The 12918-nt window shown below is 41.1% G+C and overlaps 1 protein-coding gene across 1 annotated transcript; it reads left to right on the top strand.

The window, feature by feature from the left end:
• Positions 1-2773: 2773 nt before the first annotated feature.
• Positions 2774-4107, top strand: LOC119622931 (olfactory receptor 2T2-like). The gene has a single exon (XM_073011447.1). The coding sequence runs from the start codon at positions 2820-2822 to the stop codon at positions 3786-3788; it is 969 nt and encodes a 322-aa protein (XP_072867548.1). The 5' UTR covers positions 2774-2819; the 3' UTR covers positions 3789-4107.
• The last annotated feature ends 8811 nt before the right edge of the window (positions 4108-12918 follow it).

Raw genomic sequence — 12918 nt, 5'->3', positions numbered from 1 at the left:
TTGCTCTTTTGTGCCGAGCAGTGTAGTGTTACGTTCTTCAGCGGGGCTGTGCCCTACACACATCGCCACCCATACCATGCTCACCCACATATGAACACTCTACACACATGTACACACACACTCAAGCAATCTCTCATCTCTTTTAAACAGCCTTGGTTGTATAAAAATAAGGGAGGTGGCTAAAATCATATTTTTCTCCTACTGCAGCTTTTTTTACACTCCCCCTCTGGGATCTACAATGAGATAAGATCTGGGCGTTGGAAATGGTTTACTCTATCAGACATTTGAGGCAATAGATTGTTTTGCCTCCCCTTTGAATACCTTGTGAAGTGTAGTTTGATTATTTACATGAAACAAAAATGCTTTGACTTGTGTTCTGATTCAAAAGTAATTTTTTTTTTTTGAGACGGAGTCTTGCTCTGTCGCCCAGGCTGGAGTGCAGTGGCCGGATCTCGGCTCACTGCAAGCTCCGCCTCCCGGGTTCACGCCATTCTCCTGCCTCAGCCTCCCGAGTAGCTGGGACTACAGGCGCCCGCCACCTCGCCCGGCTAGTTTTTTGTATTTTTTAGTAGAGACGGGGTTTCACCGTGTTAGCCAGGATGGTCTCGATCTCCTGACCTCGTGATCCACCCATCTCGGCCTCCCAAAGTGCTGGGATTACAGGCTTGAGCCACCGCGCCCGGCCTTTCAAAAGTAATTTAAGTCACTTTCATTTGTCTCATTCTTACCTATTTCAGTTTCTCAAAGTATATTTTTAAAGGATGATTGTAAGCTAACACTATAGTAACTGTGTAATACCCATAATGCATTTAAGTGAAACAATAGATATGGGTCAAGATAAACTTATTGTCTGCCGGATTAATACTTTTCATTTCTAACAAGCTGTTGCAAAAGCCACTGTAAGTGGAATTTTATATTTAAATAGTCTCTTGACCCATGACTCAAAGCTGTGGCTATCACAAGAAAATCTTCCTATTAGAGAAGGCAAAAGTAGCTGACTCTTACCAAGCTTGATAGGAGTTAATATTTGATGCTCATGTATTTTTTTTCTCCTCAACCAAGGTGTGATTAATTGAAGTTTCAGCACAGACCAACAAAAAAAATTGCTTTTCTTCTCCCTTTGAAAGTTTACTCATCTTTTTAGGTCTATTACTCACATCTCCATCTTTGAGCACTAAGAAGGAAAACTCTACTGTTCCTATTGTGTTTGCTTCAATGTAAGGGGAGTTTATTCCTTACTGATGCTTCAGAGACTGTAAATTTGACTATTCTGGAACTAAAAGATTCAGATATATTTGTAGTATTGGTGGCCAAAACGTTTTACAGAAACGTTTCTTCAGTAATCCTGTCACTAAAATGAGAAGAGATACACCATAATCTAAAAGGAACAATTCATCCCTCAATATCCCTGAACATATCAAAAGAACACACATTCACGTTACTCAACATGAGAATTTATTCCATTTAGTTCAAGGAATGCTTGATACTGCTTTCTTCTGAGTTCAGAAATGTCTTTACCATCTATAGATTCTTGATGTTTTGTTTTTTGAGATGAAGTCTCACTCTTGTCCCCCAGGCTGGAGTGCAATGGCACGATCTCGTCTCACTGCAACCTCCGCCTCCTGGGTTCAAGCGATTCTCCTTCCTCAGCCTCCCGAGTAGCTGGGATTTTATAGGCACCTGCCACCACACCTAATTTTCATATTTTTGTTAGAAATGAGGTTTCACCATGTTGGCCAGGCTGGTCTCGAAGTCCTGACTTTGAGTGACCTGCCTGCCTCGGTCACCCAAAGTGCTAGGATCACAGGTGTGAGCCACTGTTCCCAACTGTAGTTATTCTTAGAGACATTGAAGGATCAGCAAAATGTGGAGAAATTTGAGGAAAAAATGCAGCTAGCAGTGGATTCCTAGGATGAGATAACACTAGAACAGCTTCAGAATGCTACTGTCAGAAATGCTAGCACTTTGGCTAAACAATATTTTAAGAGAATATTAGGTCATCATTGAGTGATGCAGTATTTAGTCATAAAACGAGCAGAATTCATGGTGTCAACCAGAAGGGACCACCATGATAAGGAAACTAAAGCCCTGCTCTGAAGCAGTTTGTGGTGGTCCTTCCAGATTTATGATCCCCAAATTCTGTGAGAACAAATAGACACAAGATCTCACAGCAATCCATGACTAAAGCATGAACTCGCTTTGCAGGACAAAAGTCTAACCACAAGACAGCAGCTCCTGACCTCAAATGAGGCCATCTGTACTGCTTTTTGAGGTTGCAGACTTTCGTAGGGCTGTTTAGTAACAGCAGCCAAAAAAGTCAGTTATCTAGATATCTACTTGTGACTTACGAAATTGGTAGAATGTCTGTGTATGATCTTAATGCAATCATCTTAATGGAGATAGAGAGCAATTTAAACCCAAACCATGTATTACAAGGCAAAATGGGAAATAAGGCACGGTAACCACCCTCAGAAAACTTTCAATCTAAAGTGGTAAGGATTATAAAATGTATTCAGAAGATAGTTCAAAATAAAAAGCCGATTCTAAACCAGGTACTGTATGAATTATTACATTTACATCTCACATCCAGCCTGTATAGAACTAGGATGACTTTTCACAGATGATGAAACTGAGTTGAGATTAATTTTCTGTCCAGTATCATACAGATCATTAACACTGAAACTGGGATTTCAAATGATCCTGAAGTAGGTGATCTTTGCTTTATCACACGCTGCTGACATACTATTTCCTACATGTCAGGTCATTAAGCTGCCAGATTTCTGCCTTGACAGCCCACGGAGCTCTCATGGACCACGGGCATGGAGGGCCTTCTCCAGAACTCCACTAACTTTGTCCTCATAGGCCTCATCACCCATCCTGCCTTCCCCGGGCTTCTCTTTGCAATAGTCTTCTCCATCTTTGTGGTGGCAATAGCAGCCAACGTGGTCATGATTCTGCTCATCCATGTGGACTCCCGCCTCCACACTCCCATGTACTTCTTGCTCAGCCAGCTCTCCATCATGGACACCATCTACATCTGTATCACGGTCCCCAAGATGCTCCAGGACCTCCTGTCCCAGGACAAGACCATTTCCTTCCTGGGCTGCGCACTTCAGATCTTCCTCTACCTGACCCTGATTGGAGGGGAATTCTTCCTGCTGGGTCTCATGGCCTATGACCGGTACGTGGCTGTGTGCCACCCTCTCCGGTACCCTCTCCTCATGAACCGCAGGCTCTGCTTATTCATGGTGGGCGGCTCCTGGGTGGGCGGCTCCTTGGATGGGTTCATGCTGACGCCTGTCACTATGAGTTTCCCCTTCTGTAGCTCCCGAGAGATCAATCACTTTTTCTGTGAGATCCCAGCCGTGCTGAGGTGGTCGTGCACAGACACGTCGCTCTACGAGACCCTGATGTATGCCTGCTGCGTGCTGATGCTGCTGCTCCCTCTGTCCGTCATCTCCGTGTCCTACACGCGCATCCTCCTGACTGTCCACCGGATGAACTCTGCCGAGGGCCGGCGCAAAGCCTTTGCTACGTGTTCCTCCCACGTCATGGTGGTGAGCATCTTCTACGGGGCGGCCTTCTACACCAACGTGCTGCCCCACTCCTACCACACCCCAGAGAAGGACAAAGTGGTGTCCGCCTTCTACACCATCCTCACCCCCATGCTCAACCCACTCATCTACAGCTTGAGGAATCAAGAGGTGGCCGCGGCTCTGAGGAAAGTGCTGGGGAGATGTGGCTCTTCCCAGAGCATCAGGGTGGGGACTGTGATCAGGAAGGACTAGCGGGGACTCTGCAAACATCTGCGGTGCTGCGGCCAATGATGCAGCTATTGCAGAAAATACGGTATTGGTTCTGAAGCTCAGGGTGGCGACTGTGACCAGGAAGGACTAGCGGGGACTCCCAGGGCATCAGGGTGGGGACTGTGATCAGGGAGGACTAGTGGGGACTCTGCAAACCTCCGCGGTGCTGCAACCAATAACGCAGCTATTCCAGAAAATACGGTATTGCTTCTGTGGACTGTTCAGTGTCACTTTTAGCTAATTCAATTATTAACAGGCAAAATCCTGTTGCAAGGATTACTTGGGAACAAAGCAAAGCTGGGGAGCATCTCTGCATTAGCCAACTTGTTCAACTGGATTCACCAAGAAACCTTTCCAGAGGGCATTCTCAGGCAGGCAGCCCTAGAAAACCGTTCCTGGCAAGCCCAGCCGCCCTCCGGAGTGCCCGTGTTAACCTGTGATCATGATCCTTCTGTCTGCATTGCTGACCATCCTCTGAATGGAAATTGGAGCATTTGACACCTCCTTGATTTACTTTCAAACATTCAATACAAGTAAAATATTTTCCAGTGCTAAACGGGTAGCAGTTTTGTTTAGAAAACTTTTAGGAAGGTGATACTATCGTATTTTGATTCTGTAGTCTTACATTTTATGAATGTTCTTTCCAGTGGTAAGTGATAAAACATTATAAATACTTGCCCTGTCTTGATTCCCATGGAGTCCAATATATTCCTGGAAATACTGATTCATTGATAATTGACTCTGCCATTAAGATTGTTACACGGCCAAAAACCTACAAAACTGCCATTTACGCTTAAATGGTAATAGATAAAATGTCTTGGTTTATTCATTCTACATTAGCTAACTTAGTTCCCTTTGGAATAGGTTGCTCAATTTTCTTATTCTCAACATCTTCAGTGATATGCTAAAGACAAGTATTTCTGTAATGAGTTGGAAGTTGGGTGTGGTGCTTTGATAGACGTGTGACTTTGGTGGAATAAATAAGCCAAGACTGCACTCATCCCACCATTTAACTTTAGCTGCTTCTGTGTGTAAGGTCCTGAAATAGAAATAAAAAATATTGAGGGATCTGGTGTTTTTATTGATACAAGGTTTAGAATAACACTGGACAAAGTGGTTACACAGTTGACGAAGACTAAGCAAAGGTTCCTTATGTTCTAGTGTCAACACAGAAGGAACAATGTTTCCTCCATTGTTGATGTAGATAATATTCCCTTCAACATGCTAATCTCTAGGTTTTTTATTCAGAAGGTCCCTAATAATTTGATCTTGACCCTGAAACCAAACACATGGAAAAGAGATGGAAGAATGTCCTGGAGGGATTAAGTGAAGAAATGGACCAGGATTCATCTATGAAATATCCTCAGTGTTGTTTCAATTCAGCTCCATTCACGTGTAATTCCTTTGTTATCTGCACCAATGCCCTCCCCCTTCTGCATTCTCTTGCCTTATCTAGCACCCCTTGATCTTTCTTCCCTCTACAACACTCCTCCAATTCACACTGCCTCTGTGCTCTATCCTGGGACATGTGTTTTCGTTCCCATTTCCTCAGTTGCTATATATTAAAAAATAGGACTTTTGTTATTTCCAAGATTAATTCTCTGCACATTTAGCTAGAATATTTAACACTGACAGACATTTCAAAAGTATTCCTGAAGCAATAAGTGAGGTGCATCTTGACAAGTTTCTAGGGATATCATGGACTTTAGTGATCCGGGACGTGGAAGGAGGTGACTTATTCAATGTTTAAGAGTCTATTCAACCAACTCCGTGGTGGTTACATCAACATGTTCTTTTCCTGGTGATTTACCAATCTTTCCACTGTTGACGTGTGCACTTTTCTTGTTGTAGGCTCTTTAATATAACTTTAAAAAATTTAAATCTCATTTTACACATGGTGGGTACCCACTCTTCACACATAAAACTAGTCCCACTGTAAAAGGGAGTGACCAAGGATTTTTCCCCAGTCATCTCAGCAAATTCTTTATAAGGTAATTTGTGGTCACCAGATTTGCTTATTAAAATATGAATTATTTTAGTAATATACATAATTTAGTAACTTAATATTAGTTGTATACCTGAAACATGGCATGCACTAATCCAAGTAATGAGGAAAACATAGACTGTCCCCAGGACCATCCCTAGTTTTGAAAACATTTTACATTATCTGATTTTTGATTCTGATCTTCACAAAATATTAAAGAATTGGCCCCATGGGAGATGAAGAAGCTGATGTTCCCAGCAAATTATTGCCCCATTCAAGCGAGAGGCAGGTGTGGCTTCAGAACTACGTCTTCTAACCTCTGGTGTTTTGTGCCAAGCCATGATACTTGATAATTTACAAAGGGGAGAAGCGGCCGGGCATGGTGGCTCAGGCCTGTAATCCCAGCATTTTAGGTTGGCAGAAGCAGGTGGATCACTTGAGGCCAGGAGTTTGAGACTAGCCTGGCCAACATGGCGAAACCCTGTCTCTACTAAAAATACAAAAAATTGGCGTGGTTGGCACATGCCTGTAATCCCAGCTACTTGGTTGGCTGAGGCAGGAGAAATGCTTGAACTCGGAGTGGAGGCTACAATGGGCCGAGATCGTGCCACTGCATTCCAGCCTTGGCAACAGCAAGACTGCCTCAAAAACCCAAAGGGGAGAAGCACATGGCACGATGTGCAGCTGCCAGCTTAACCCTCATATGACCTGGGGACAAAGGTCCCTTCAGAGCAACATGCTGATGAAAGCCATGTTCATTTGCTGTTGGAGGCCAGTTAGGCTGGTCTAGCGAGGAGCCAATGACCCACGTCGAGGGGTAATCGGATTCCCTGTGGGGTCTTTCTGCAGGTGAGGGGTATGGATATAAAGTTCACTGAAAGCTTGCTTCTACAGACTTGTTTTATTTATACAGCAAGCTTCTATTTATGCAATATAAAATTGTAATAGAAGAAAGCATAAAATATACTTATTAAATACCTTATTTAACTGCCTTATTCAATACTCAGGAAGATATCGGGCAAAAAGGAATGATCAGAGAAACTGAAGATAATTAGATAACTAATAAAGAAAATGCAGACTTCTGTATCCACAAAAATTAAAAACTGAAAATTGAAAAAATTAAAGTGACAGAACATCCCTGTCAAGTCAAACTGACTTTAAATGAAGTCTGAGAATTCTGACAATTGTGAAAGCAAATGACCAAAACGTCAGGTCCTGACTCGACAAAGTTCCATACATGAAACAATTGTATTAATAGATAATCGTATGGCATTGATAGCTTATTTAGTTAAAATAATAGGCTGATTCTTACACAAATGATAAAAGCCAGATGCATTTTTAAGCTTTTTTCCAGTTGGATTGTATCGAGGGTAGATTTCTTAAACCTGGGTGACTCTCGAGACCATGCACACATTTTCCAGCATTTCACTGTATGCTTCCTTCTAAATCCCAGGTCATCAAAGGCCAAGAAAACATTTAGTTTGTTTTGACTACATTCCTTTGGTTTATACAACTAGTTAAGAATATAAAATGGTAAATAAATACCTGTAGCTTCAACTCTGGTTATTTCACATTGTATTTTTATGAGCACTTTAAGTTGCTTTGGTTTTATTAAATCATCACAAACCTAAAAACAAGGATCTTTATCTTGTGATGCATCCCAAGGACCTAAAAACTATCCTGATAGAAAATCTGCCCTTAATAAATGAGTGTAAGAAATGAATGAAAAGTATTTCACTTTAGAAGGTGTAGTTACCCCAAAGTACAAACTCTAGTTTCTAAAAATCCTTAAAAAAAAACACAAAAACTTGCCATCTCAGGTTTGAAGAGATGTCATGGAAACTGGAGATTAACAAAGTTAGATGACTTGTACAGGCTCATATAGAACTGCAAGTCGGGGTGATGCTAGAAGCAAAAAAAAAAAAAAAAAAAAAAAAAACCAAAAACTAAATTTCCGGCTTCACTAAGTGATTTCTGTTTTTAAATTGCAGCTTATGTTTAAAAAAAAAAAAAAAAAAGTCATTGGCTTTCGCTAGATTCTTCATACATTCTTTCTTCGAAGCAAACGGCAGGGGGTAAGTTCCATTAGGGGCATTTGCTCAAGGGTGGAAGCAGAAAACTCATGACTGAATTTACTTGCAAGGTTTAGGATTACATATGTCAGCTGATGTCATCAAAATTCTTTCCCTGGAATTCCAAAGTGCTTAATTGAAATGATCAGTGATGTTAAGTATTCTATAAACTTGGAAAAATTAAAATCAGAAAACATGTTTTGAACATAGTTAAAACTATATCTTTGTGCCTCAGCTTCTGAATATGAAGGTTTAATGAAGAGAACTGCTTTGCTGTCTCCCTGGATCAACTGTGGGAAAACGACTTCAAAGGGAGAAAGGATAATTTTGGCCCAAGGTGGGGATGCTTGGAAATAATGGCTTTGTGTAATTTGAAAAACTAAAAATCTTCCTTTTGATTATTTCTAAGGACAGGACAGAATTATAATACATGCTGTATATGTATTAAGGGATTTCAGTTCAAAGGTAGAGAGTAGAGTTGTAAAGAGATTACATACATACATATATACACACACGTGCATATGTATATATATTATAGAGATTGAAAATATGCCACCTTTTCACTTAAGAATTAAGAATACAATGAACCTACTATATGGTGATGAATGTAGATCACCTTACATTCCAGTGGTCACTTAGAACTCTATTATGTACTAAAACCTAAATTATCTAGTATGTGTCCAGTTGGCAGATGCTTAGGTTACTTTCACTTTCTTATTGCAAAATACCAGGATGGGTTTTTTAAATAAGTTGCCCACTCATCTGATTATTTCCATACTACACTTTCCTAGTTTCCTAGGAGTGAAAGCTTATACATATTTTTTAAACTCCTGGCATTGACTTGGTGCTCTCTCAAAAAAAAAAAAAAAAAAACCCAAAAAACAAAAAACAAAACAGAAAACAAGACAGAAAACCTATTCTAATTTCCACCAGCAGTTTGAGGTTCCCCCCTTTATCAATGTTGAATACAACCCAGCTCTCACGTAGAAGTTCGTTGAATAAGATTGACAAACTATTTCTGCATTGTGGCCATTCTACATTGCTATTTCAGGAAGCTTCATGGTTGCATGCCCTAGGAAAGAATAAAATTAAGTTCAAGCCCCCTGCCTCTGGCAAGCCAGTGCCCAGCTGAGGGTATTCACGTTTCACTGTATTTCATCGCCTCATAAGAGTAAGAAGAATGTGATCCTAACTGCACAGTGATAGACACGTATTAGGAGGGAGTGATGAGATTTTGACTCCACCTGAGAGGCCTGAAAAGACCACTTGATTGGCAAAAGAGGCCAAAAACACCTTTAGTTTTCCAAAGATGTTTAGTTCAATAAGTCTAGATAATCTGATCTGGCTCAAGTTGTGAATAATCATATCAAAAATGGTCCCATGACTGTCCTTGATCCATAGTAGACTGTCCTGTAACTTAGAGTTCCCCCATACCCCCAACTTTAGGGAACTTCTAAGAAAGTGATCTAGTGTGTTACAACAAAATTAAACATAAGACTAGTAAAGTCTGACTACGGCATTGGCCCTTTAAATTGTCTTTTAAAACTGTTTAAAAAATCTCTCTCCTGCCCATTGGGGGTCTTCAGTACCTGGGAAAACATTGTATACAAGGGCAATTATGTTGAAAAAATGTTTCATAAATCATTAATAGGATCGCTCTAGTACCATTTCAATGCATTGCATGAGTATTTAAATTCAGTTCACATTTCTGTAACTTTTTTGAAATGAATTTATTTCAACTAATCAAGGGTCATTCTGTTTTTTTTGTAAGGTACACATAATACAGTCATATGATTTGTAAAGATCAGATCAATGTAATTGATATCCATTACCTTAAATATATATTTGTCTTGTCTTTATGCTAGAAACATCGGAATTGTTCTCTCCTTAGGTGAACTCGGCCACATTAGAGATCTTCAAATCTGAAATCCCAACAGGGCATAGAATGCATAGGGCTGTGTGTTAACAGCGGCAACGCTGTGTGTGACTGGAGACGTGCCTGTCGAATGGGGCATTGCCCCCCGCAGTCTCACAGCAGTGACATGTGTGAGGGGCATTGGCAAGACCTTTCTTGGGGTACATTTGAGATTTTTTTTTTCATGGACCCTAATATAAAGCCAGACACCTGCAGGCAGGCGTGTAATGACTGAGAATTGCCCAGGAGTTAGTGAGAATTTTGAGTTTCTGGAAAATTAACTTCATTTTGTCACTTGATTACTTTGACAACTTGTGATCAGAAATTCAAATTTTCCTTGAGTGTGTTTATGGCCTTGTACCCTGTATTCATTTAGCTTCTCTTTTGTTGGTTGTAAACTTAAGTGATGCTCAAAGGGATATTGTCTTTGGGGAGTAGCTAAGGCAGAAAGCAGGAAAAACAAAAGCTGAGTCCTTGAGCCTGGGTCCAGCTCTCCCACCTGACTCCGAGCCTCAGTTTTGCCAACTGTGAGGTGGGGATAAGTCCAGTGATGGAGCCGTGGAGGTGCTGTGAGGAGCAGGTGGAGACGTTGGCACCCGTGCCGTGGTGCCTGGGACCCAGCAAGCACTACACAAGTGCTGGCCCATTTATTGTTGCAACACGTCTCCATTTTGTCTAAAAACTAAGAAAATCATTTATTGGCGTAGAAGTTCCCTATGGCTGTGGTACCAAATGACCAAGTTTTTATAATATCACAGCCTGGAGGTCAGAAGTTGGAAGCTGGTCTCGCTGTATTGAAATCACGATGTTGGGAAGACTACCTTCTTTTCTACGAGGTTGTAAGAGAATCTTTCTTAGCCGTCTCCAGTTTCTAGAGACCACCTACATTCCTTGGCTTGGGGTCCCCTCTATCGTCAAACCCGGAGACCGACTGAGTCCCCCAGACCCGACCTGTTTTCATATCACATCTGACTCTCCTGCCTCCCCTCTCCTGTGTAAGGCCTTGGCATTTACATTGAGTCCAACAGCATAATTCAGAATAATCTCATCTCAGAATTCTTAATCACACCCGCAAAGTCTTTGCCACTTAAGAGAGCATATTCATTGGTTCCAGACGTTAGCACATGAGGACCTTTTGCTGGAGACGGAAGATTATTCTGCCCATATGGTTATATTTAACATTAAACTAAGTATTACAGCATCATTCAATTTAAGCAGCAAATTAAGCCCTATGGCATTATTTAAGACAACTATTCTAATCATAAAAGGCAGATGGAATTCTGCAACAAAATCATACACAATGATTTTTTTTGTCTGTTTAACGTAAGGTGAATTCTAACTATTAACATCTACAGTACAATCTCTGGATGTGTAATAACACTTGAAGCTAAAGTTATTTCAACCTACTTGGAAACCTACCTGAGTGAAGACCTGTCGTAGCAAGGACAGATTCAGAAGGCAGAGGAAGTGGAGAGTTGATCCTTTTTTGTGAATTATGCTGACATCTTAGTTACTCTAGGTATATTTATTTTAAACCACAGCATAATTCTCAAATTTGTACTGTATATAAACTAATGATTTAGAAGTAAGTTATATTGCTGTCTGATCTCAAACTTGTGATTTCTTTTTGTTTCTTAGAATGAAGTTTTTTTTTAATCAAATGTGAGTGGATCCCATTTTTTTGTCAATTTTGCATTGACGCTAAACACAAGTGCCTGACATGAAAATTATTTCTCTTTAGCACCTTTTATAAAATCAGGAGGTGTTTTGAAGGAATTCTAGAGATATATCTTAAAAAGCATAAAAATAATTTGCACTTTTTGCTGGCTGCATGTGTTTAAAAACGATTTATTCAACCAAGATTTACAATGTGCCAGTTGTTTCTTTTAGATGGTGAGAGTTCTCAGTTAACAAAATCGGCAACACCCCTTATTCACATGAAGTTTACTTTCCAGCTTGAGATAAACACAAAACACAGTGTAGTGTGTCAGACGGTGTGAAGAAAAGTGAAGAAAAACAATCCTAGGACCAGAATAGGCCCCTCTGAGCAGGTGGCTTTTGAGCAAAGCCTGAAGGACATGAGGGGATGGCCTTGCATGGATGGAGGGAGGAGCCCAGGCAGGGGAGCAGCAGACGCAAAGGCCTGGGCTCAGGGCTCTTGCAAAGTGGGGACAGAGGACAAGCAAGGAAGCGACCGTCGCTGCAGCCCAGGGACAAACAGGCTGGAGTTGGCAGGAGATGATTTTAGAGGTTGAAACGTTCAGAACGTGACGGGCCTTAACGCGTGATGTGAAGCACAACGGCAGGGTTTCAAGTGGAAAGTGGCGTGATGCGGGGTCCCACTGTGACTTGGATGGTTGTGTTGAGACTAGACGGGGGGATTCACGAGACAGCAGGGAGATCGTGGGAAAGTTCGTGGAACAACCAGGTAAAATGTCACGATGGATTAAGCCAGGCACCTACGAGCTATGGACACGAGAAATGCTCTAGATGTTTGTTATAAATGTTTTACTTATTCTTTTCTTTTTTAGAGACAGGGTCTTGCTCTGTCACCCAGGCTGGAGTGCAGTGGCACAATCCTAGCTCTAACCTCAAACGCCTAGCCTCAAGCAGTTCTCCCAGCTCAGCCTCCTGAGTTGCTGGGACGACAGATGTGCCACCACCACGCCTGGCTAGTTCATGTTTTTGTAAAGACGAGCTCTGCTGTGTTACCCAGGCTCATCTCAAACTCGTGGCTTCAAGTGATCCTTGGCCTCCCTAAGTGCTGGGATCACAGGCATGAACCACCACACCCGGCCTGTTTTTAGTGTTTTATACATTTTGGATAAAATATTTGAATTTGTTTAATATGACTGAGATGTGCTCTCTTCTCCTTTGTGGGTTAATTCTAGGAAGTTTTTGGAGTCTAAAATAGAATGTTTTATATTTTTGGACTTAATTAGCAGAATATATTTAGACAATATTTGTGTTCAGTTATCCCCAGGAAATTGAATAGAATTTTATTTATTTATTTTTGCTCCGTAATCAGCACTGTCTTTATTCAAGAACCATTTTAAAGTAATTCTTGTATCTTGATACTTCTATTATGTTTCTATGGATAATTTTCCTTTTTCAAAAAATACAAGCCCAGATAATAGCTTA

The sequence above is a fragment of the Chlorocebus sabaeus genome, chromosome 25 (genome assembly GCF_047675955.1).
Source record: "Chlorocebus sabaeus isolate Y175 chromosome 25, mChlSab1.0.hap1, whole genome shotgun sequence".
Classification (NCBI taxonomy): domain Eukaryota; kingdom Metazoa; phylum Chordata; class Mammalia; order Primates; family Cercopithecidae; genus Chlorocebus; species Chlorocebus sabaeus.
Note: the sequence above shows the minus strand (reverse complement) of the source record. Positions and strands in the feature narration are given on the sequence as shown.